A 24,994-nucleotide genomic window follows, 5' to 3' on the forward strand; every position below is an offset into this window, starting at 1 on the left:
GGTGGGGAGGAGCTGCGCTGACTCAGATGTAAGTCATTATCTGTAATTTGGAGTCTCATCCCATGGCTGACCTAGTTGTATTTAGAATACAAACGAGAGAGAGAGAGTGTGATTCATCCAGCCCAGCACAGGGTTTGCCCTTTTGGGCTTTACACTCTGCTTACAGATCCCAGGCCATTTAGGGGAAGGAATTTTAGGGGCAGTATTTCCTCCCAGGGCCCTGCCTAGTCATTTTCCACCCTGGGATCACTTGTGCAGACTGCTTGCCCCTGGGAAGGCAGTTGTGTGTGGCCTGGAAGGTAGTCATCTTGCTTCAGGGCCAGTGAGGTCCAGTGTTGGGGGGGTGTCAGCTGCGGGGTGGTGTGGGCATTCCTACAGTGCAGGAGTGCAGGGCCCTCAGCCAGCTTGTGAGCAGCACTTGCTGTGTAGCCATGTCTGCCTGTCCACCTGGTGTTTGAGGGAACTTGACTGTGTCAGCCTCTCAGTGAAGGGTGGGTTGGCTTCAGTGGTGTGACTTAGCTACAGCTCTGTAGCTTGGATTTTTGAAGCTATATCTTGTGTCCTAACCATGGGCAAAATTCCCATCATTCCAGAAGGCCCCTTGGCCATCAGTAGGCAGGCTGCCCCTCCACCCCGCCCACAACAGCTACTGATCTCTGTCACTGAAGTCCTCTTCTCTAGAATGCCTTAAGGGAGTCACGCAGTGTATGCTTCCCTATACTTTTGCATAGTGAGCTTTTGCGCTTCATTCTCCTTGCCTGTCGTTTGTTCTTGTTGCTGCTGAACTGTGTTGGACTGAGTAGATAGATGTATGACACCAGTTTCTCCGTTCCCATGGTTGATGGCCGTCCATCCGTCCTGCCAGGTTATGTCCAGCTTGATGCTCTCCTGGATTCAAGTCTCAATTTGGCCTCTGCGGACTCTTGTGTTCTGTGTCTCTGGGAGGCACCTGGCCATGGAATCCTTCTGTGATACCTGTGTTCACCTTTTTAATAGTGGCTGATGGTTTCTGGCTCTCACCGTTTTACATTTGTACCAGCGCTATGCGGGCATCTCTGCATCCCCCGTCCTTAGCAACACTAGTGGGATCAGTCTTTCTGTAACTCTCAGCCGTTGTGGTTTTGATTTACATTTTCCATAAAGCTAAATGGTATCGAATGCCTGTTCAAAGGATTACTTGCCACTTTGTAATGTCTTTTGGATACTCCATCTTTCTAATTTCATTAGCAATTTTTTTCAAGATAGATTACTGTGTTAACTCAGAGATGAAAGACTAGAAAAATGTTCCTTCCCCATACCATTTATTGGGCACTTTGCTGGCAGGAGGGATGAGGTCACAGAAGTGGGAGGTGGACGAGAACTTGAGGGGGACTGCCCTGGGTGCTGTGGCCGCCTGAGAAACACAGTAAACAGCTCCTTCGAATGGTCCTGGACGGCTTCCTCGAGCTGGCACATAGGTAGGTCAGAGGTGTTGAGACAGGTTGGCCGGGGGAACGGTGTGCACAGACAGGTTACACAGGCTCTGCCGTGAGGTGCCTAATGTTGGCTGGTCTCGATCTGCGGATTGAAGGCGGCCTGGAGCCCCCCGAGGTTTCCCGGTGGTTCAGAGGGAGATGGAAGGGGCTGCCAGCAGCCTGAGCGGGTTGGGGTTCTGGAAAGCTGAGCAGCCCTCCCACACACCCCTGCTGTGTCCTAACCCTGAGTCTGAAAGCTGCCTCTCTACCCCAAAGCCCTGCTTTATGAAAGCTGACAGCAGGAAGGAGAGAATAAACGGCCACATCTTTATTTCTTCCCAAAGAAAGCTTGGCTGTGGAGACCATTGAGTGTGGAGGCCACACGGGGGGAGGGGAGGGCAGAGCTCCACTTTTAGTAAATGACATGCACAGTCCTTGTTGCTGAGGGGTGAGGGTGAGCCTAGTCCCAAAGGCAGGCTCCATTCTTGCCACAAAGACCTTTGATCTATGCGCTTCTGACAGAGAAGCCCCCAGCCCCGTGTCTGCTCTGCTGGCGAGCCGCAGGGCTGGGAGCCGATGGGGGTCAGACACGGGGGGGCCTCCGTGCTGCACAGGGGAGCCAGCTCCAGAGGAGACACAGCCCACAGGTTTCCACACACAGAAGGGAAGGAATTCCAGAGCTGCTTTTAAGTCAGTCTGTATTGTCCACAAATAACGGGTGCCCTGTATTGTGGAAAAATAGGAGAAAGCAGACAAGGAGAACTTTGGTAAGATTCTACCGTGCAGGGATAGGGACAGAAGAAGGTGTGGGACTTCTGAGTCCTTTCCTGAAGCATTGGTGTGTGGCCTTTCTCCCCTTTCTGTGGACCGGGGAGGGGTAGCAGGTGGCCGCCTGATCCCTCCTCCTATTCACTGTGCACTCCTTTCCCTGCAGAACCCAGCCATTGCGGACATCTACACAGAGCACGCCCATCAGGTGGTGGTGGCCAAGTATGCGCCCAGCGGGTTCTACGTCGCCTCCGGAGGTACCTGTGTGAGCCCAGCTCCAGGATGAGTGTGGTGTGGGGCCCAAGTGGCATCAGGGCTGGACCAAGCTGGGCTCTGCTAGCTTAGAAAGAGGTGGGGGGAGGGGTTGGCAGCTTAGTTAGGAGCAAGGAGGATTCACGTAACGAACTTTAGTTGGGGCTGACAAGGAAAATAGAAGCCACCAGAATGCCTCATTACAGGCCTAGCCTTCATTCTGGAAAGTACACTTTTCAGTTTACACGTTCCAGAAGGTTCCAACTTGCGAGTCAGCAAGAATACCCCTGTGAGGCTAGCCAGAATCTCCAGGGGCTGAACCCTGATGGTGTGTTTGCGTGTGCATGTATGCAAGCACGCTGTGTTTTGTGTCATCTTTACTTTGCTGCTCCTTTCCCAGCCTGCCTCAGCTGGCGCTGGCATTGTGTGAGATCCGGCCTTTGCCCTCCAGCCAGGCTTTCTGTGTGGCTCAGTGGGAAGCCGGGGCCCGGGAGGGGGGTGTGAGGAGCCTTATTCACTCAGCTCTCGGAGGTTGAATTTAGCCATTTACAGATGAGAAAAGCATAGGAGGTAGAATGGTACACCACGCATCTCATTCATTTGTTCCCTTATTTATTCGCACACTCAAAAAGTATCTGTGGCCTGCCTTAGCCCCGTCTCCAGGCCCGGGGAGATGGTATGGATGAGCTGATGTGACCTCAGCGTCTCCAGAGGAAAACTGGGAGTCAGTGCTGAGAGAATTGCCCAGCAGGGGGAAGAGCATCTTTATCTCCATGTCGGTGTCTCTGTCTGCACGGGGTCCTGCTCCCTGCGGCTGTATGTCTGGGAAGTAGTGGGCCCAGTCCAGGCTCAGAAGAGCTCACCCCTCACCAGCTGTGCAGCCACAGTTTCCTTGTCTGTAAACAAGGCTCCCTGCACCTCCCTCCAGTGAGGTGATGGATGCACAGTGCCCGGCAGGATCTTGCACCAAATGACCCTGTTATTAGTCACTGAGACTGGACACAAGTGAGAGAGGAGCCCTGTGCTATTGGACCCAGGACAGGGTCCACTGCGACATAACCGCTGGCAGCCGGCCATGGTTATCATGAGGGCTGGGCAGGAGTCCGGCACATAGTAGGCAGTGGTGCTTGTGCTTCGATTTGCTCCAAATGCGTATGTAAAACTTAGGCATACCCCATGGTTCATTTTAGCCCTGTGAATGCATTTGCTTCTTTGGCCCTACTTACCAACAAAAATGTCTCTTTATTTAGGCCCCAAGATTTGGTCCAGGGTGTGTTTCCAAACTGCGCTTAAAACAGAGCTGGTCACTGAGAAATGTCTTCTCAAGAGAGCGTGGCTGGCGAGGGCATCCCTGGGCTTGGCACTGCTGCTTGCCCCACCAGCCCGGCTGAGAGCCCGAGGCCCAGGCCTGGCCTCCCTGTCCCCAGGGGACCGTTGAACAGGACAGAAATCAATGGCCTTCAGATCTAATGCGTAAGGCTGATGCCTGGCTGGTCCATATAAATAAGTGATCATCGGTGTGATGTTTTCCTCTCAAAAGCACACTGGTCTAGGAGCTGGTGGGTGGAAATCACATTTTCACATTTCCATTCCATTTCTTTGAGCAAAGTGATTGTTAAGGGTTACAATGGAACATTGCTCTGGAGATGAGAGCCCTGGCCTAAAAATAGTGTGCAGGGCAGTGTTTGGAGTAAAGGAAAAGGAAGGGAGGGGAGGCTTGTGACTGTGCTGGCTCCTGGGGTGCCCAGTGGGGCAAGGGTCCCTGTGCCCTAGGAAGCCCTCCACCGAGGTCCCCTTCTCCTCAGGGCTCAGTAGGTCTGTGGCTGACGGCTACTACTGAAGGACAGAACCTTCTGGCTGGGAGATGTTTAGTCTCAGTGTGAACACTTGAGGGAGGCTGGGAGTGACCTCAGTTCAGAGGTCATTTCCAAGGCATCTCAGTTCTCTTTCAACATTCTTGCCTTGAGCTGTCTCGATGCTCATCTGCTCCCTCACTCAGTCCCTTGGGCTCATGGCAGTGACTCGTGATGCCCTTCAGGACATATCAGGAGCTTAGAGGTAGGCAGAGCTCTTGATTTGGCTGCACAGCCAGGGTGGGCATCATGGAAGAAGGGCTGTCAATGCCCAGAGATGAAGGCTGATGGTATCTGGCCCAGCCAAGATGACATAGCAGTTTGGGTGTGAGCCGGGGTCTCCTCCCTCTGCTTTGTCCCACGGTGTTTGCTGTATTTGTGGGGGGGGGATGCAGACACTTGAGCACGGCTGCTTCCCTGTGGAGGTAGATGGGAGCTTCCCAGGAGGGAACCCTCCCCTCATCGCTATCCCTGCACGGCAGCATTTTTCTTTGCTGTGTCTCATCCAAGAGATCCTTGAAGGTATCTTTGTCTGCTTCCTCTCTGTTGGATAGATGTTTGGCACCCACCCGGTGGGTAGGCCTGGGGTTAGAGTTGCCAACTGCCACAGGACTTCCCTGATGAGGTTGAGATTTTTGTGCTGATTCCCCAGGCCTCTATCTTCCTGTCCCGCCTGCTTAAAAAATAATAGTAATAAATAAAAAAACAGAGTGGGCCCGATGACGGAGGTAGGGGAGATGATTAAAAGCAAATGGATGCCAATCAGAATGGAGGTGGAGATGACACAGTAACAGTGGGCCAGTGAGCCCGAGGAACCGGGAAATCTGGGCCCTATCTTGCCTGAGAAGGTGGGCAACTTCTACTTGGTCCTGTAGCCTCTTGGCCTCTCCACGGGGTGGTATCTCCCCTGGATGGGCCCAGGCACAGTGATGATCCTCGTGGCAGAGTGGGTTTGTACGAATGTGTTCACATGCACGAGCATGTGTCTGTCTTAAGCGGGTGCCCTCCCCGCACACGATGCCCCTCTAACGCTGCACCCCCTTTACTGGCCTCTGTTTGAGAAAAGGGACTTAAATGCCATGAGTTGTCTGGAACACACCTTGCCGGCCTATCAGACCATCTTCCCAGAGTTGACCAGGGCCCTTCCCCTCCCCCTCCTTGGTGCTATTCATGCAAATTGGCATCCTCTCTGGGGTCCCCTCCAGCCAGACTGAGCACAGGAGCAGTCCTCATGCACCCCACTGTGTCTAGGCACGGTTTGTACAGGGAGAGGGGGCTGGTAGCTAACAAGTGCTTACCATGCATGGGACCCCCCTTCTGTCCCCAAAGCAGCACTCTGACTGCACTGTTCTTCCCCCTCTCGAAGGGTAAAGCCAAAAGAGGCTCTGTGGCTTTCTGGAGGTCCACAAGCCCATATGTGGCAAGGCCAGGTTTGAACCCTGGCGGCCGCCGCCTCCTGAGGCTGGATATACCTACCAGGCTGTACTGCCTCCACTTCCTCCCTGCTCTGCCCAGAAAATGAAAGCTACTTTTGACTGCAACCAGCTTTTGGCTTTGTCCAGTGCTGACCGAAGTGGCCCTCGGGGACGCTCCATGGCTTTGCTTAGGGCGGGCGGAGCCTGCAGCCCTTAGGAGCCAGGCGAAAGTACTCCCTGTTCCCCCACAGGCACAGCTAGTTTGGCAGGGGTGAGTCAGGGCCATACCTGCTGGCAGGATCTGCGGGGAGGCCCCGTCTCTGTCTTTACGGTCGGTTGGCAGTACTCCAGCAAGAACAGAAGAAAAGGGCTGCCATGTTCTGTTACTGATCTTCCTTCGCAACACCCACCTCGTCTCCTAGGAGCATTTTACCTAGCCCTAGCTTGTGTACCCGGCCACGCATGATGAGTGAGGCCAAGCGTTGCCTGGAGGCAGGAGCGCTATGGGACCCAGGTCTGCAGCGTGCAAGTGGCTGCTGCTGCTTCTCCAGAGGCCACTCCTGATAGGTGGGCTTTGTGCCACTGTCACCCCCCGACAAATGAAGGACTCCATCTTGAGAGCTAAGGAGGTGGCCCAGGGCCCCACACCGTGTGAGTGTCCTGCAAGTCGTGAAGCAAAAGTGCTTCGTAGTATGTGGGGACTTGGCCATCACTTGTCCCCGAGCTTTTCCAGTGCCTGCCCGGGGCTTACTGGTGTCCAGGTGACATGCAGGGCCCCATAGCAGCTCTGGGGGAAGCAGCTTGATCTACACCTGGCTGAGTGTTGGATACCTGTGCCCACCAGAAGCCAGGAAACCCAAGCCACTGCTAAGGGGTTAGTGACCACACTGCCCTGGCCCCACCAAGAAAAAAGCGGCTTTTCCTAGCATCACTGTGTTGTGTGCCGTAGATATTTCTGGGAAGCTGAGGATCTGGGATACCACGCAGAAGGAGCACCTTTTAAAATATGAATATCAGCCTTTCGCTGGGAAGATCAAGGACATTGCCTGGACTGAGGACAGTAAAAGGATCGCCGTGGTCGGGGAAGGAAGGGAAAAGTGAGTCGCCTCGGCCCCTCCCTGCCCTGGCACCCTCGCTGGTGGGAGAGGGCTGCAGTGACACCTGTGCCTGCTTGGACTGGCGGGCACCCGATCTCTAGCTACCTTTCCTAGACGCAGGACGAGCCGGAGCCACTGGTCCCTGCCCAGCTGGCTGGGCCATATCACAGTGAGGCCCTTCTCCTTTCTTCCCCACGTCCTGAGTCTGTTTCTGTCCTGGAACTCCCACTGTCGTGCCCACACCTCCCAGGCATCAGGAATGGGACAGGGGAAGTGAATGTGCCTCTTGTTATGGGGATCCTGTCTGTAAGCATGCACGAGGAGCCAGGCACTCACTCACCCTCGCTGGAGCCATCTCTTCAGGTCCCCCGAGCTCAGCAAAGAGGCAAGGGCTACTGAGCAGACAGCATAGAGGACCGCTGCTGCTGGACTAAGGACCATCGGGTCAGTGCTGTGAGAGCAGAGTTCCTGCCACAGCTGCCTCAAGCACTTGAACAGCTTGTCTCGCTCTTATTCAGAGACTCTTACTAGCATTAATCTTTGAGTCCTCACTGTTGGGCTTAATTCCTTTTGTTTCCCCCCAGTAGGACACAGTAACTGGAACAATAGGGTTTCATTGAGTGTCTGCTGAGAGTAAGGTAGCTCCTTGCCAGTAGAGATAGCAGCTGGCGTGTTTCCTGGTCCCTCCCTACAGAACAGTAGGGAAGTGATACAGTAACTCCCCCATTGATGGCTTCCCGGGGTGCCTTGGTGTGGGAGGCCCTCCCTCCTCCCGGCAGAGCACCTCACAGACATGAACTTGTAGTTCCTTCCCAAAGGCACTTGAGTTGCTCCCACGTGTTCTTAGATTCCTATGGAAACCTTGTAACACCAGCATCCCTCTACGTTTGGATGTGTTTGTTGAGCATCCTGATTCAGGGCTGTACTGACACTACACCTCTTAGCACTCCTGGCAGTTTGGCCATTGCCTTCTTGGACTGATTGTCTTTCTCCTTCATTCCTCACTGGATAAAGGTTTGGAGCCGTCTTCCTGTGGGACACTGGCTCTTCGGTAGGTGAGATCACAGGACACAACAAAGTCATCAACAGCGTGGACATCAAGCAGAGCAGGCCATACCGGCTGGCAACGGGCAGTGATGATAACTGTGCTGCATTCTTCGAGGGGCCCCCATTCAAATTCAAGTTTACAATTGGCGTAAGTAGACTCAACTCTTCTTGTGGTTTGGGAGTAAACTTTGGTCTGCGTGTGAGAATGGCAGTCAACCGATGTGTGAACCAGACGAGCGTACTTGGGTCTGTCAGAAAGGGAGAGCCCCGGGCACTGGCAGCCAGGTGCTTCCTTGCTGGGTCATCCTCAGTTCTGTTGAATCACCAGACAGGAGGAGCAGGCTTGCATGCCGTCAGGACCAGTGTCAGCTGCCTTCCCCTGTAGCCGCCGGTAAAGCAGACCTTCTACACAGTGGCTTGTGACTGGAGGAAGCAGGAGCACTCCGTTAGGAAAAATGAGGCCCACGTGTCCTGTCGGGTATCATAGGCTTTGGAGTCAGTGGCACATTTCGGTGTCCTCCCTTTGCACACGCCCCGACTTGGCCAAGTGCTGGCTTTTTAGCTTTATACTAGTGTAGTTTGCGGGGGCCATCCATCGATGTCCAAGGATCTTACCTGTGACTTTGAGCTGTGCACAGCTGCCCTGAGGTCCAGCGCAGCATCAGGCTCATCCGGCTGCCCAGAGCTTAGTCTGTGTGTGGGCAGGAGGGCAGAGGGCTCAGCATGGCCCTGGGGTTCTGTACTTGTCCTGGCTTTGCTGTTGGACTATTCTTACATACACCCAAGGGAGAAAACAGCCGGAATACTGGTAGGAAAGAGGAAAAGGTAGGGTGATGATGGCTTACTGTATATGCTGTGTCTTGTGGCTGTTAGGTTCCTTGGAGGTAGTGGTTGAGTTTCCTGTTCTCCCTCCTCTCCCCCTCCCCCCCACCCCCAGTCCCCAGCATTAGATGAGCTAGGTCTATAAAGTGGCTTGCTGTGGAGGACTTTGGATTTTAATGACAACACGGTGAGTCATCAAGAGCCCTGAGCAGTGTCCCTGGAAAGGGCAAGGACAAGACTTAGGGATCTTGGCCTAAGGTACCAATGGCTGTCCAAGAATTCTCTGTTCATGATGAAGCACACTCATTTCGGCCCCGGAACTTAGCCTGAACAGGTTTGGGGTGGCTGGTGGTAGGCCTTGGAAGAGAAGCTCAGTGGGGCTTTAGCAGGGTGTGTGGCTCCAAGGGCCCCTCCCAACCCCCTGCAGTTGGTCAGATCCTCTCCTGTGGTTTCTACCTAATTGATAGGTAGTAGAGTTGGCTATTTGGGGAGCCTTGTTGAAGGCTGTGACTCAAGGTCATTGTGGACTTAAGGGGTGAGCGGTGTTCAGACAGTGAAATCATCTGGCTATGAACCCAGGAAAAGGAAGAGGGCAAGAGGTTTCCATGGCAACAGAGGCTGTCCTAGCTATTTCCAGTGATAACCCTCTCCTGAGGCTCTCACAAGTTCTTCCTGGACGTATTCAGCTGCACTGGACTGTTTGTAGGTGGGGACTGCTTCCCCAACCCTAGGTGAGATCCTCTCCTTTGCAGATGAGATTCAAATGCAGCATAGGACTGCTTAAGGACCCATGGTGGAACAAGGGTTTGACTCCAGCTGGGCAGCTGGAGCCCAGGCCCGCCATTCACCCTGTATCCTCTGGGTGTTTGCTCAACACTTGGTCAGAGCATTCTCTACCCTTGTCCTTTCTAATCCCAGGACACAGTTCTTGCCCCAGACCCTGTCCCAGAACTGCGTGTCCAGCTGGTCCTGTCCCTAGGTGGGTACCACCGCACCGCCTGCGCTTAAAGTTTCCCTAGGAGCTCACCCCAAAGGTCTTGTCCAGGGACCCCAGAGAGGGAGAAGAAGTTGGTACCAAGGCACTGAGCTGGCTGACTTTGAGATCTTGAGGTTGGCATAGCTAGGGCTCCCACCCCTGGGGAATAAGAAGATAATGTCTGTCCTCCATGGAGCCCACAGCTGTAGGGAGGACTCGCTCTCCGATGAATGTCCATATGTTACCCAGAGATGGTTCAGGATTCCATCTAAGGTTTCTTAAAACTCAGCTGACCTAGCATCTAAAGATGACATTTTTCTTAGGAAAAAAAATTCTTTTTACTTGGAAATCCAAGCAGTTAAATTTTGTTCCTAAATTGTTCATTCCCAACCCCATGGTGACCAGGGGTCAAAACTTGCTCCCCACCTGCAGCCTGTGTCTGCTGTAACTTCCCTTCAGGTCAGTAGCCCACAGGCATTTCTCTGTCCTGTGATTGCCCATTCATTCCCACACCTCTTCCTCCTGCCCCTTGGCCTAGACTGTCTAGGCCAGGGGCCAGAATTCACCTGGGCCTAGGGTGTGGGCCTGGTTGGTGACATCATAGAGCTGTCAATCCCAGGCTTCTGGGCTGGAAAGGTGGGGGGTTGGAGAAGGCACAGGGATTGATCGCAGGTTACTGCCTTGAAAAGAACTAAGTTGTTTGAAATTACAGTACACGCTAAAACAGTGACCCAATAACAAGGAAAGCATCAACTCGGAGAAAAACCAGGGAGACCTTCTTCTTCACGGGGGCCCATCAGTCACCTTCTACCTCATTTGCCCAAGCTTGGGTCACATTGCTTTTGTTTTTGTTCACAAGCTTGTTGAACAGAGCAGGCAGAGATTCCACTCCTCTGAACCGAAGTTCTGGTTCTCCATTAGCCAAGGCTACCATTCCCAGCCTCTCAATCTCCTCCCATGTGGGAAGCAGTGGCTTTGAAGCCCAGTTCAGAGCCCATCACGAGGAGTATGGAAGATACATATATATGCTCTCCTCACACTCCTAAACAGCCCAGCTGAGCAGCTCCAGAACTCTTGGTGATGACAACTCTAAGCCATCACCGATGGCTGCATCGGTGCCACTCTGAGAACCAGCACATGGGCACAGTTCGGACAGTCCTGGTTATTTCAGGCAGCCAGGTGCTCACCTGTAGGATAAGAAAGGCTAGAGAGGCAGGTATTTCCCAAGACTTCCCTTGCCCATCAGGTCTAGGGGTCCATAGCTTGGCTTTGCCTGTATAATGGGAATGGGCAGGGGTCACCTTTACCCTTGAGTAGGCCCACGCACCAATCCTCCCCACCCATGCACATTTTAGATGTACTGGGTGGTCTGAGATGGGGAGGTAGGACCTTCCTTTGCAGTGTTTTCATTCTGTGGAGTTGAAACACCTGCCCAGCCTGGTCGTGTGGGCTCCACAGGAACCCTTCTTCCATTCTCATGATAAACTGAACGAGGCTTTGAAGCCACTGCTTTCTAGATGGAGACTGAGCCACTGGGAGCGGCAGTCTTGGCTAGTAGCAGAAGTGTTGTCTTCCTAGGCAAGGAAAATTTGAGCTCTGAGTACCCACGGCTTCTGAGTGGTGATGGGGTTTTTGTTTGTTTGTTTCTTCTAGTTTTCTTTCCTCGTGGAAGGGTAGAAAGTAGACATCCTTCGGGGTGTCATTGCCCCAAGCCAGCAACCAAGTGCCCTCCCTTGTCCTTGCTTCTCAAAGGGCAGTTTCTTGCTCACTGTGGTCTCCCTGGGAGGAGGTCAGCAAGGCTAGTCTCTCCCATCTCAGACGCCTGGAACCCTGGGTGGGGCTGACAGCAAGCAGAGTGTTAACAGCCCCGGGGGAGGCCTAAGGTAGATTGGAGAGAACCTGTTGTCCATTTGCCTGATCCTTGTCCCCCACAGGAAGGTTCTAGTGGGACTGGCATGTCCAGGGAGCCCGGAGAGTAACCTAGAGGTGGGTGGGAGCTTCTGTGTACTTCTAGCCGCGCTGAGATGGGCAAAGGGCAAGGTGCTGGCCCTCTGGCTGGTGGACGTCTTCCAAGGGAATATTACTGGGCCTGAGAAAGAAGCCCTCCCCCTGGGGGAGTGGGGTACCAGAAGGAAGGGGGCTGATGGGTACCAACCAGCCACAGGACTGTAGCACGTTTAGGCTTGTATGGGAGAGGCTGAGGGCACGAGTCGTCCTGTATACAGCGGCAGCTAGTGCTGGCGGGGCCATGGGAACCCCAGGGCGTGACTTGGACTGGGAGTTACTTATTACCTGGGTGCTCCATGACCTTGGTGGTAAGAGGAGTCTGAGGCGCTGGGGAAGACAGGTGGGGGTGTGGTTATGGAGGACTTCCTACAGCCCACGCCAAGGCTCAGTGGAAGAGGCCACAGGGGGCCGGAAGCTGTGGACCAGCCACAGCGGTTGGTGTTGGGGATCCACACAGCGGTGGCCAGAAGTTGACCCCTCGGGTGGGTTCTGCAGTGCCTTCGGGTGATGGGATAGAAGGTGGCCCCGAGCCCTCCCGGCGGCCTGCAACGTTTCCCCACAAGCCCCTAACCCTGCCTGTCCTGCCTGCCTGCGGGAAGTGCTATTTTCAGCCCTCGCTCTCTTCAGCTAATGAGCTATTGGCTGCTCCCTGCCTGAAAGGAGCTATTTCAGGAGCAGGCCTGTCTCCCGTCCATGCGGATGCTTGGTGCCTGGCTGACGGTCGGGAAGTGGTGGCTGGATGAGCTCTAAAGCAGGGGCTCCAGGCTCCTGTGGGCCCTGGCACCCAGAAGTGATGACCCTTTCGGCTGGATCGCCCCAGGACACATGACAGCTTCCCGGATGAGCCGTAGACACCCATCTGTGGGCACGGGGCCTGGGCGCCCAGTGCTGCTTCAAAGGAGCGTGCTACCTCTGACCTGGGGTTGAAACAGGACTGCCTTGTGTCTGACCCCAGGGGACTGGTGAAGTCGGAGATTTTACAGGGTAGAAGTGAACGGTGCCTAGACATTTTCTCTCATGGCAGAAGCGGTCAGCCCCACCTGGGTCACCCTCTCCTCCCAGGCTCTGCTCCACTGGAATGAGCACTTCTGGTCTCCCCGCTCCATGCCCTGCTGTCTCCTCCAGGCAGAGCGGCCCAGGGGCAAGCTGTAGGCACACAGCTAGCTCCTTTGTCCCCTTCATCAAGGGAATTAGCACGGAGGTGACCACCACTATGAGGCCCAGGAGGAGAGTTGGTGGGGGGTGGGGGGCGGGGGTCTGTGCTCAATGAAGAAGGGGATCAGGCCAGAAGCAAGCTAGGGATCTGGCCCACTGGTTACATTGCTCTGGGTGGTTCTACTGGAACCCGTAATTGTAGGGGGCTGGTCTATAGGAGTTTGTCGCTCGGGCTCTCCTTCCTCTGTCTGTGAGCCTGGGACAACCCCGCAGCGCACGCTGGCAATGGATGGCAAGATTGGTGGCAGTTAGCTGAGTAGTTAAGAATCTCACCCCTGACATGGCTCCTGGCCAGAGCATGCCTGGGTTGCCTGGCACCTGCCAGGGCCCAAGAACCAGTGCCCTTAGGAAGGCTGTGGACAAGAAACCGGATCCTGAATTCTTACAACTGACTGAGCTTGAATTACCCAGGCTCTCTGGGCCTGGCATTCTTTGATGAGTTTGCCTAGAGGCTCACAATGACCCGAACCAGTGACGGGTCATGATTGTGGCAGAAGTGGTTGGGAGGGCCTGAGAGACCCCAGTTTGGGAAAATGTGGACTGTAATGCAGTTTAGTGGGCTGTGCCTACTAAGAATTTACATTTAAGCAGATAAATGTCAGTCATAGAAATAGGATACCAGAGTGAAAGGAAGTAAAAGCTAAACACAGCTGAGCCAAGCTGCAAGGTCGGGCGGGGCTCTTCAGCACTAACTCCTGGGTTTGGCACCACCTGAGGTCGCTGTGAATCGCGCACGCGTGCATACGTGGCGTCCCTTAATTACTCCAGACAGTTCCCAATTGGAGATTAAACTGCTGTTTAATTTCTCTTAAGAGCCATTTGTTTGCAGTTACCCCACAGCTGGACTGAAGGAGACCTAGGGGTTTAGGAGTTGAGCTGCTTAGGGGGCCGGTCATGGGGTGGTCATGGGGAAGGGAGGCTTGACCTTCCAAGCAGAGCCAGCAGCAGACGGGTAAAGAGGCCGAGCTGACCTCCGTGAGGGACTGCTTAGAGAACCTTCCTGACCTCCTTCAGATGGGTAACAGCCCTCTTTCCCACAGGACCACAGCCGCTTTGTCAACTGTGTGCGCTTCTCTCCAGACGGGAACAGATTTGCCACGGCCAGTGCCGACGGCCAGGTAAGGACCAGGGTGGACCTCTCCCTCCTTCCACTTCCCAGGGGGTCTCACCAAGGCTCAGCACCCGGGGCTCGCTCCTTAAAGACAGAGGCGGTGTCTGCAGAGAGTGGGTGAGCTAATGGCAACCGGTGCTCACGCACCCAGACCTGTGACCCACGTGCATTTTTATTTCTTGGAAGATCTACATCTATGACGGGAAGACGGGAGAAAAAGTATGTGCGCTCGGAGGCAGCAAGGCCCATGATGGGGGAATTTACGCTGTGAGTATGGGTTTGTGTTCATTTTAAAGTCAGAGGAAAAAGTTGATGTGAGGGGCTAAAAGTTTGGTAGTGGTGTAGAGAGTCAGGGTCCCCCTGGGGTGGCAGGGGCCGGGAGCCTCATCACCTCCCTGGGGCTGTGCATAGCTACCGCCTGGGCTCTCTCCCCAGTGCCGACAGGTAACCCTTCTTTCATTTTGAGTAGATTAGTTGGAGTCCTGATAGCACCCATTTGCTTTCTGCCTCTGGAGACAAAACGTCTAAGATTTGGGATGTTAACGTGAACTCGGTCGTCAGCACGTTTCCCATGGGCTCCAACGTCCTGGACCAGCAGCTAGGATGCCTGTGGCAGAAGGACCACCTTCTCAGCATCTCCCTGTCCGGGTACATCAATTACCTGGACAAGAACAACCCCAGCAAGCCCCTGCGGGTCATCAAGGTGAGGCTTGTGCTGGGCGTGGCTCTGTCCTGAGATGGCGAGAGGGAGGATGGGCACTCCAGGAGGCCAGGGGAGGGCTAGAGAGAATTGGGCAGAAGGGCAGGACAAGGACAGGAGCTCAGCAGAGGTTCGAGGCCAGATGGTAGACCTCAGTGTGGGGGTTGCACAGTGGGTGCCTGGGGGCTCCGGTGGCAGAGACCTTGACCCTCTCCTATTGGGAACCATTAACTTGTCATGTTTTGCTGTTTGGAGCTCACAGGCTGTGCCTCCCATACATGCAAGGTAAGACCAGGGATGCATTAAGCTCCAGGCCGATGACAGCATCTTCAGGGTGAGATCTGGGACCAGTGAGTGGGAATATGGAAGTAGATAGATGGCCTTGAATATGAGTGAAAGAGAGATGACCTTAGGGGGTGTGTGTATGTGTGTGTGTGTGTGTGTGTGTGTGTGTGTGTATAGTTGCCTTGGAAGTGGGGGGGGGGGTTCCTGGGACTTCTTGAACTCAAGGTCTGGGCACTGTCCCTGAACTTTTGTTTTTTGTTTTTTTTGCTCACGGCTAATGCTTCACCGTTTGAGGCACACCTCCACTTTCAGCTTTTTGCCTGGGAAGTTCCTGGGAAAAAGCTCTGAGCATGAAGCATGCCAGCTAGTTGTTGAGCATTGCTGATGAAGAACACAGAGCCTGGCAGGGGCCCGGGGACACTGCACCTCGGCAGCTCGTTCAGGGCTGTTCGCAGTGGAAGGCGGCAAAGGCCCCCTCTGGAGGCGGATGCTCGCTGTGGTCAGACGCTGTGCACACAGTCCTCCATGTCACCAGCAGTTGGGGAAGTGGGGTCAGCTGTGCTGGTGCGCCCCAGGACCACCTCGGTCCCTACAAGGCAGAGCCCGGGTGATGGGACTGCTTGTATAACAGCAGGGACAGCGCTTCCTCCAGGTGGCTTGAGGGTAGGCGCTCAAGTACTGGACTCCGGTGTAGACCCATCCTTGGCCCAGCCAGGGTTGGGATGGGAAGGAGGAGGCACTAGCAGAAGATTCTCATTTCAGATCATGGCTCGTGCTTGTGGGTAGTGGGACCAGCAGGTCCCAGCGCCCCTCAGCCACGTGAGCTTCTGTCTCCTTCCTCTCACTTAGACAGGGCTGACAAGCAGCAGAGATGGGGCGGGTGTCCTCAGCTCACCCTGTCCCGCCTGTCTCCTCCACAGGGTCACAGTAAGTCGATCCAGTGTCTGACGGTGCACAAAAACGGCGGCAAGTCCTACATCTACTCTGGGAGCCATGATGGACACATTAATATCCTTTGACTCAGGGAGGTGGCTCGAGCTACTGGCAGAGCAGGGTGTGTTCCTGTTCCCACGGCCCTGGGGGCAAGGCCAGCCAGGTGGCACGGGCCCCAGCCGCGTGTCCCTGGCAGCACCGGCCTCTAGTGTGAATGTCGGCTCCGGGCCTCAGGCGGGAAATACAGCCTTGGCAGGATCAGACCCCTCGGTGCAGTGCAGTGTGTACTTGGACTTGTCAGATCCTCCCTATAGGAGACCACTGGGACCTCCCTTGTGACCTGTCCCTGTGTCAAGCAATGGGATCATCGAGCCCTAGGACTCGCAGGGCTTAGAAACCCTTCAGTACAGCTCTGTTGTTTTAAACGTGGAGGAAGAAGCCCAGAGAGATAAAGTATTCCCCCAAAGCCACACAGCTCATTGGCAGCAGAGCTGGGGCGGCCGGAACTCCACAAGGCTCACGGAGTTCCCTCAGTGACTCGTGTTCCCTGGAGTCTGGTGTGGCCCCTCATAAACTCCCCCTCCCGTGCCTCGGTGCCTGGGAGTACAGACACGCAGCCACAGGGCTGTGTGGAGTCCTGGTGCTGCCGTCTCCAGGGGCCCAGGCCCCAGGCCTACTCCCATCATTGAGCCAGCGGGCACTGTGCCACCTGCTGTGAGCACCGTGCTGTCCTGGCCTACCCCCTGGGTCCCTGTCCTGTGTGCATGCTGCCGCCCCTCTTGCAGGGGGCTGTCTAGGACACCATGCTTCCCACCCCAGATCTGCTCTGCCTCCTAGGGCCTCTGGGGTTTCACCAGACCCAGGAAGGTTCCCCCTCACCTCAGGAGGAAGGGGGCTCGGTCTGCCCCAGCGGGGAAGGAAAGTCACGGCTGATGGCAGAGGCCCAGGACCAGGATCTCTCCTATAGCCACAACTGGTTGCTCTCCACCCCCGCGTAGCCATGTCCCTGTCTCAAGGTCGTTCATACTTGAGGTGTGTCCCCTCTGTGTCTGTGCACAGATGTTCTAGCCCAAGATGGCGTTACCCTGAGAATGCACCTGTCACTTCCCAAGGAAACAATGGAGAAAGATCCTCATTCGTTGATGTAGAAGAGCAATCTCATTATACTGAAGCCACACCCTAGACCTGGGCTGGGAATCCCCGGGAATGGTGGGTCACCCCTGGGCTGGTGTCTGTCAGCTGAGCAGTGAGCACAGCCAGCTTCCTCAAGTGAAGATGGCCGTAGAGTTGACTGTTAGAGGAAAGGCAAAATGTGAATCAGAGTCTCAATGTACAGCAGCAACCAGTGATCCCCAGTCACTTAGGATCTCACCTCAACTGTTTTAAAAGTGATGGAGAGCTGCTTACCCGAAGTGTTTGACACCAGAGTGGTGAGATTTGGGAGTTCTGGCATATACAGACTCAAGTTGCACAGAACCCAGAACTAAACGTGAAATCCATGGTGCCCCTAACCCAGAGGTAACTTTACACAGTATTTTGTGTGCCTGATTTTACAGTGGCCACGTGGGCTCGTGTGGAATATTCCATCCACCTGTTCTACCTCAAGATATTTTAGGTTTTAGAGCATTTTAGAAGGTGTTTCAGCCAGTATCAGCAGTCACACACTAGTGTGGTTCCACTATACTGGTTTTACATGGCATGTACCAGGGAGAGTGAATTGGACTGTCGTGGCTCTCTGACTTGCAGCCTGGTCATCTTGCCAGCTTCTGAACTACCTTGGTTTCGTGAAGTTCTGAGTTTAGGCACACTCAGGGATCCTGCTGTCCCCCGTGGTTTCTTTCTGGGCTTCCCGAACAAGATGTTGGGCTGCGTCCCCCAGAGTGGCAGGTGCCCCGCCTCCTGAGACCAAGCTTCTCCTTAACCCCACCCCACATTACTGGGACTCTGAGACAGGGGAGAATGACTCCTTCTCTGGGAAAGGCCACACAAATCAGGTGTCCAGGATGGCGGTGGACGAGTCTGGGCAGCTGGTCAGCTGCAGCATGGACGACACCGTGCGATACACCAACCTCACGTTGCGGGACTACAGGTAAGAGCTGCCCGTGGGACCTGACCAGCAGGCTCTGGAGGGGCCCCAGACCCATGACAGTCACTCTGCACGCAGTGTCCTGTCTGTTCTTAGTTCTTACCGCATTCTGTTGTCAGGCCCTGGTTCTTACTGGCTAGGTGACCACGCGTATAGATAGATGATGAAGAGGTGTAAGCTCTGCCTTGGGTGCCGTGGCAGATGCTGAGGATGAGGGACCCTCTGCTCCAGAGTCGGGCACAGAGGTACTCTGATGCCGAGGGGCCACTGTTTGGCTTCACCCTGGTGTCTTCAGTCTACAGCCCTTGGGGCTTGGTTTGAATATAGGCAGTGGGAAGCAGATTTGCAGTCCTTGACGAGGCCTCCATACCTCCCTGTCCCCAGACCCAGGACCAACCCCCCAGCACACTGCTGGGACCAGTCTCCAGATCCCATCGCAGCTCTCCTGTCCGCCCAAGGCCTGTCCCGCTTGGGGAATAGTTGTGAGCACCACACATGGCGCCCAGCTGGTAGCGGATGTGCAGTTGTTCGCTGCATGCATCTTGCATGCCATGAGTGTGCTCTTGAGAGGACTGGTGACAAGGCAGGACACGTCAATGCACCCTTGGCCCAGTTATGTGGAACTTTCCTTATTTACAAACGTATGTGTGCATGAATTAATCTAGAATGAGCCAGGCGAGAGCAAATGATTCTTGCCCATTCAGGCCGGTAGATTGTTTTTGTTTTTCCTGGAGTAGTGGGTTTTCTTCTTGGGAGCAATATATAATACAAGTCAGTCAGAGGGAACAGAGCTGTTTCTCTTATACCCAGGAAACTCAGTCTCTGGCCAAAAGATGTGGGGTGGAGGGACTGGAAGACAGGTACTTAAGCAGAAAGAACAGACAGACTCTTCTGTCCACTTCCTCTCACCTCCTGCTTTTCCCCACCCACCATTGCCTCAGTCCTGGGTCATGTTGTTACTGCCCTCCCACATTGAAAATTAATCGCTCCTTCAGTATGGATCATGGTCAAATTTTCTTTCTCCCACATAGCCAAGTGGCTGTGGTTTTGCAGTAAGTGTGCACTGTTTGGCGGTGAAGTGTGTCTCGGCACCCACACTGAGCCACTTGTGGAAGTAACGTGGGTTTGGGTTTTTTCCTCTCACAGTGGACAAGGAGTTGTGAAACTGGATGTTCAACCCAAGTGTGTAGCTGTCGGCCCTAGGGGCTATACCGTGGTCGTGTGCATTGGGCAGGTAAGCATCTGGCTGGGTTTTGTCTAGAAGAGGAATGCGGGTTGCTGCTAACTTGCACTTGTGTCCCCTGGACAGTTGCTCTTTCCAGCATTCTTAAGGGGCATTGGTGAGACTGGGAACCAGGGAGTTGCATGTACTCAATCTTGTATGGAACCACACAACCTCATCCCCCCACAGTGCGACCAGTTAGGCCCCTGTTTTCAGGAAATGAAAGGAGACACAGGTCGACGTCCCCACTTTCAGTAATAAAAGGGCGAGAGTGTATCTCCAAACACCACACCTCAGGCCTGTCAGCCGGTGAGGCCTGAGGAACACCACCACATCTGCCGTCACTGTGTTCAAATTCCGATCGCCTAGGTTGGTGACGTTTCTGAAGCCACATGAGGGCAAGGTGGCACCCGGGCCTCGATGAGTTCTGACTCCACATTGCCGTGTTGAGGTCGCCTGCGCTCTGTTTCTAATGGAATGTGTGGGATCAAACGCCCTTGACCGAATCCACAGTTGACCCACTTGATACACATTTCTGCTCCGCTGCACACGTCACCCGTCAGCGGGCCTGGCATCTCCGCGTATAGACAGAGGAAGGCAGGTAGCAGCCGAGGCCCTGCTGGCACGAGCAGTGACCCTTGCTGAGGAAAGCCACCATTCAGGACCCGCCTGCCCCCCCCTCGCTCTGTGAACCTAATTGCTTCAGGGAGAACGGATGCTGTGTGTCCTAGATAACAAGAACTCCCTGCCAAGTAATTATTGTGCACAGCCTGCATGGCCACGGGGGTGCAAGAGGAATGCAGCATCTTCCCGCCTTGTATTAGAACAACAGACGAGAACTGGGGGGCAGGGGCAGTCTCCTGTGATTGGCCTTCAGACAGCTTCCTTCCCAGGCTCTTTTTTTTAATTATTTATTTTTATGTTCTGGTGGTCACAGGTCGGCCCTGCCACTTGGGACATGTTTGGCAAGTGTCCAGCAGGATACTAGGCCAAAGCATCTCTATGTTGTTAGTATGTTCTGGGGATATATCATTCTCTAGGGCTAGGAAGGCCTGTGCCGTGTAGCATTCTGAGAGCAGCAGAGAACAGTGTGGCTCACGCACCGCGCAGTGCTCTGGGCTGGGGTCCAGGGTAGCTCAGGCCCCTGGCTGCAGCCTCAGCATCTTCCTCCTCCCAGCTGATGGTGCTCAGCCCGTTGAACTCCACTGCTCATAGGACTAGAGCCCTTGGCACAGAATGACCAGTGTCCTCTGTGGTGTGGGCAGAGAGAATAGGCTGAAGGCTGTGGACCTGACTAGGACCTTGCAGGTCCCACTCTTGCCACAGCTGGTCTTTATGCATTAGTTGCCCCCCAGAGAACGCTGCTTGGCACCGTTTAGTTCCTGGGCCCATGGTCTCAAGTTCAGGCTCCACTGGTCTTGCAGGAGTGGTCCCTATAGCTTCTGACAGCGTGGTCCAGGTGTGAGCCTCCCAACTCCTGACACTGGCTGACCAGGGCTTGGCAGTGCCCCGCCCAACTCATGAGACTGGTGGAGCTGCACCTGGGGTGTGGCCTGGAGTCCAGAGCCCCTAATCAGTATGCGTCCCTCCTGCTAAGAACAGGGTCACACGGCCTTGTCCGGTATGTCTGTCCCTCAGATCGTCTTGTTGAAGGACCAGAAGAAGTGCTTTAGCATCGACAACCCCGGCTATGAGCCCGAAGTTGTGGCGGTCCACCCAGGCGGGGACACAGTAGCCGTTGGGGGCTCGGTAAGACCCTTTCCTCCTCCTGTCCCCTCTGACCTTCATGTGTGTGCTGGTATTGGGGGACCAAGTGAGCCATGTTGAGCTCCAGAGAAGGCGGGGGGAGATGGCGGCCCAGTGCAAGGAGCATGTTCTGAGTCCAGCGATCTCTGCTGTCTGTACAGCTTTGTCACACCAGAACTGTGTGGGTCCACTGTCCCTGAGCTCAGGGCACCTGGTAGGCCAGAAGATGAGGTGTTGGCCCTCTGGTCAGTGGTTTCATCTCCTGCCTCATAACCAGTGTTTCCCAGGAGCCCAGCGCACGCTCGGCAGTAGCGGGGCGCAGGTGGGCCAGCCCAGGGAAGCCTGCCAGGAGGGACAGCAGCACAGGTCATAGGCTACTTTAGCCAGGAAGCCAAGTCCAGATTCAGGGTTGAGCCTGATGTCTTCCCCCTAAAAGCCACATCACTGCGCCCTACTCCTTTGACTTCAGTTTTTTTCCTGCTAGAATAAGAGGGGGAGTCTTTTAGGAGGTACTGTGAAAGAAACTGAGGCTGGGTGGTGCCTTGGGTATCAGACCTTTCCCTCTAGGGAAAGGGTATTGTGTGCGCATTGTGGAATGAGCCCCCTCCTTCCCACCCGCAGGACGGCCATGTGCGCCTATACTCCATCCTGGGAACCACGCTGAAGGACGAGGGCAAGCTCCTGGAGGCCAAGGGCCCCGTGACAGACGTGGCCTACTCCCACGACGGCGCCTTCCTCGCTGTGTGCGACTCCAGCAAGGTGGTCACGGTGTTCAGCGTGGCTGACGGCTACGCGGTGAGTGGGCTCTGGATCGTGCTGGGCGAAGCAGGTGACCGGTGGAGGCTCCCTGTGGCCACAAGCAGCAGGTCCCCTGGGGTTCTGAGGAGGAGGAGGGAGCGCTCCAGGGCTGCCTGGCCTGCAGTCGTGCTGCTAACCCTGACCTCAGCCCTCACCTACCTTCTGTTGCACCTGCCAGGAGAACAACGTCTTCTATGGACATCATGCAAAAATAGTGTGCCTGGCCTGGTCACCAGACAATGAACACTTTGCCTCCGGCGGCATGGACATGATGGTCTATGTCTGGACCCTGAGCGACCCGGAAACCAGAGTCAAGATCCAAGGTGACTCCCCCGCCCCCCACTCCTCCCTTGGGCCGACTGTCCCTGACACAGGTGCTGCAGGCCGCTCCAGAGGCCGCCTCCAGGGCCAGGGTCCCTTCTCCTGGCCCGTGCCCTCCGTCCTGGGCCGCCTTTCCTCGTGGGAGCATGTGGCCTTCCCCGGGGGCAGTCTGAGGAAGGGCTCCTGGCATCTTGCCCTGCCCTGTCCTCGCCAGGCTCTCTCCACCCTGCCATGGTGCTGTCCCATAGAAGGACGATCAGTGCCACGGGTGGCGGGCTCGTTTCCACGTAGCCACATTTCCTGAAGAAACAGGTTTAACCGGGCACCAGTGGCTCATGCCTGTAATTCTAGCTTCTCGAGCGGCTGAAATCCGAGGGTCAAGGGTCAAAGCCAGCCCAGACAGCAAAGCCCATGACACTGGCATCTCCAGGTAGCCACCAACAACTTGGAAGTAGCGCTGTGGCTCAGGTGGTGGAGCACCAGTAGCCTTGAGCACAGAAGTGTAAGAACGGTGTCCAGACCCTGAATTCAAGCTCCAGAACTGGCAGCCCCCCCCAAACAAAAAAGGCAGGCTCAGTTGTTTTAAATAGTATGTTTGATTTAATCCAGCATCTTAGCATTCCCTCCTTGCTAGCGGCTCGTTTCAGGGGCTCCAGAGTCACGTGTGGCTGTGCTCCTGCCTGCTCCCCTGCAGTCCTCTTGTTCGTCCCCCCTCCGCTAGGCGCACAGAAGGCCCCCTTTAGCGTCCCGCCTCACTGGGGTCCCCGCCTGTTAACTGGGACCTTCAGGAAGGCGCGCCGGTGTCCTGCGGTTGGCATTTCCCCAAGGTCCTCCAGTCCCTTTTGTCACATGTAGTGATTGCCCAGAAACCTGTGCACACCCTCACACGCGTGCGTACATGGGCGTGTACGTATGTGCACTCCAACCCCGCAGTGCCTAACCCAGTGCATGCTCTGGACACGGTCGTTACCCCTCTGTCCTCGTGGGAGCGATGAGCAAAGGCGCTTGTCATGTGAGCCGCAGAGCGCCCTCGCGGGCCTGCCTTCCCTTCCACCCTGGGCCGGCCCGCTCGGCCTGCTGGGAGCTGCGGGCCTGCCTTCCCTTCCACCCTGGGCCGGCCCGCTCGGCCTGCTGGGAGCTGCGGGCCTGCCTTCCCTTCCACCCTGGGCCGGCCCGCTCGGCCTGCTGGGAGCTGTGCACCTTCTGCGCGAAGGCGCCCACCCCCTCGGGGGAGGGGGATGTGGTGTTGGAGAGGAGCGACTGGTGTGGAGAGGCCGGGGGCTCTGCTCCCGGCGGCCTTGGCGAGTGCACGGCGAGGGCACCGCAGCCAGGCCCGCTGCCCCTCACGGTTGGTTCCTGGGCCCCTTGAGGACTTGGGCCCCACGGCCCCCTCTTCGGGGTGTGAGACGTGCATGGAGGCAGAGGAGGCACATGTTCCTTACCCCCCCCTCCCCCGCCCTCTCTCCCCAGACGCACACCGGCTGCACCACGTCAGCAGCCTGGCCTGGCTGGACGAGCACACGCTGGTCACCACCTCCCACGACGCCTCCGTCAAGGAGTGGACAATCACCTACTGAGGATGCCCCCCCGCCCCAAGGGACCGAATCAGGGACTAGAGTCTAACTGCCGCGAACGTTCTTCTCTAACTGTTTCTGTACCGTGCCCGCCCGCCGTCCGCCCCACCGTGGGGGGAGGGCCGGTGGCTACCCTCATCTCTGCAGGTGTTCGTGTCCGTATACGACCTTCTGAAAGCTTTAGACAGTAACAGTTTGCACATGAAAAATAAAGCGAGCACGTAAACCAAGTGTGGCTCGTAACTAAACCCCCACAGCCCAAGCAGACCTTGAGAACATGCGGAACATTCCAGAGGCGTCCGCCTCCAAAGCACAGAGACGGGCTCCGAGGTTCTTGCCGTCAGAAGGGAGGCCGGCCGAGGGGAGCCCTGGCTGCCCCTTCCCTACGCAGGCCCCGTCTGCGCGGGAGAGGGGACAGCGGTGGAGGGCGCGCGGGGCATTGTGGGTAGAGCGGGCGTGCCCACGCGGGCCCGGCTCCAGGGAGCCTCCCCGGAGCTCCCGGGAATGCGCGCAGCCTCGGGTGCATTTCATTGTCAGCTTTTGTGCTCGGTTTAAAGAATGGAATTGTGGGATTTTTTTTTTACGTGTATCTTAACTGTTGCCTGTCCTTGTCCTCGAGCTGGCACGCGGACAGCCCCGTGCCCAGGCATGAAGAGCCCTTGCCAGCCAGACTCAGACGTCCTGGCTACCTGCGGCAACCGCGTTTGATACATCTCTGTCTCCCCGTCTGCCTCCGAGACGGGCATAAGGGCAACGATGAACTCGCTGTAACCTGTCGTCATTTTTACCTTCCTTTTCTTTTTCAGTGCAGAAATTAAAAGTAAGTATAAAGCACCGTGATTGGGAGTTTCTTTGCGTGTGTCGGAATCACTGGTAAATGTTGGCTGAGAACAATCCCACCCCCTTGCACTTGTGAAAAACACTATGAGCGCTTTAAGAGATTAGACTGAGAAATAATTAAATATCTTTTCTCTTGACTGTGGATCACTGGCTCTGTGTGGCGGGTGGTGAGGGGCTGGGACAGTTGGGGGACCCTGGTGGCCTTCGGCACGTGGCCAGCCTGCTGCTCCAGAGGGAGCCGTGGAGAGGAGGGACAGGAGCCGAGGGCTCGCGCTCGGTCCTGTCCGTGCCGCCCCGTCACGGTGGCACTCGCCCGCCCCACGGCCCTTTCCAGCCTTGCCTTCGTTGGTACAGTGAGCTGTGGGTGGGGGGTGTCTCCATGGTCCCCACTCAAGGGGCCGTCTGCAGCCTTCCTGTCAGCTGTCTTCCGGTAGGAAGGGCAGGCCTGAAGACTTGGGGAGCATCCGGAGTC

At 55.7% G+C, this 24,994-nt stretch overlaps 1 protein-coding gene across 1 annotated transcript in view; it reads left to right on the top strand.

Moving 5' to 3' along the window:
- Wdr1 (WD repeat domain 1) overlaps positions 1-24,659 on the top strand; it is a 31,472-nt gene extending 6,813 nt beyond the window's left edge. Inside the window, exons 4-16 of the mRNA XM_048363897.1 lie at positions 2,389-2,479; positions 6,692-6,839; positions 7,854-8,034; positions 13,947-14,024; positions 14,204-14,284; positions 14,487-14,720; positions 15,923-16,010; positions 17,868-18,024; positions 19,168-19,255; positions 20,882-20,992; positions 21,611-21,784; positions 21,966-22,110; positions 23,579-24,659. Of these exons, the coding sequence (XP_048219854.1) occupies positions 2,389-2,479; positions 6,692-6,839; positions 7,854-8,034; positions 13,947-14,024; positions 14,204-14,284; positions 14,487-14,720; positions 15,923-16,010; positions 17,868-18,024; positions 19,168-19,255; positions 20,882-20,992; positions 21,611-21,784; positions 21,966-22,110; positions 23,579-23,685 (1,683 nt within the window). The 3' untranslated portion in view covers positions 23,686-24,659. The remainder of the gene's footprint in view (positions 1-2,388; positions 2,480-6,691; positions 6,840-7,853; positions 8,035-13,946; positions 14,025-14,203; positions 14,285-14,486; positions 14,721-15,922; positions 16,011-17,867; positions 18,025-19,167; positions 19,256-20,881; positions 20,993-21,610; positions 21,785-21,965; positions 22,111-23,578) is intronic.
- Positions 24,660-24,994: the final 335 nt, after the last annotated feature.

This window comes from Perognathus longimembris, chromosome 16 (assembly GCF_023159225.1).
Source record: "Perognathus longimembris pacificus isolate PPM17 chromosome 16, ASM2315922v1, whole genome shotgun sequence".
NCBI classification, from domain to species: Eukaryota; Metazoa; Chordata; class Mammalia; order Rodentia; family Heteromyidae; genus Perognathus; species Perognathus longimembris.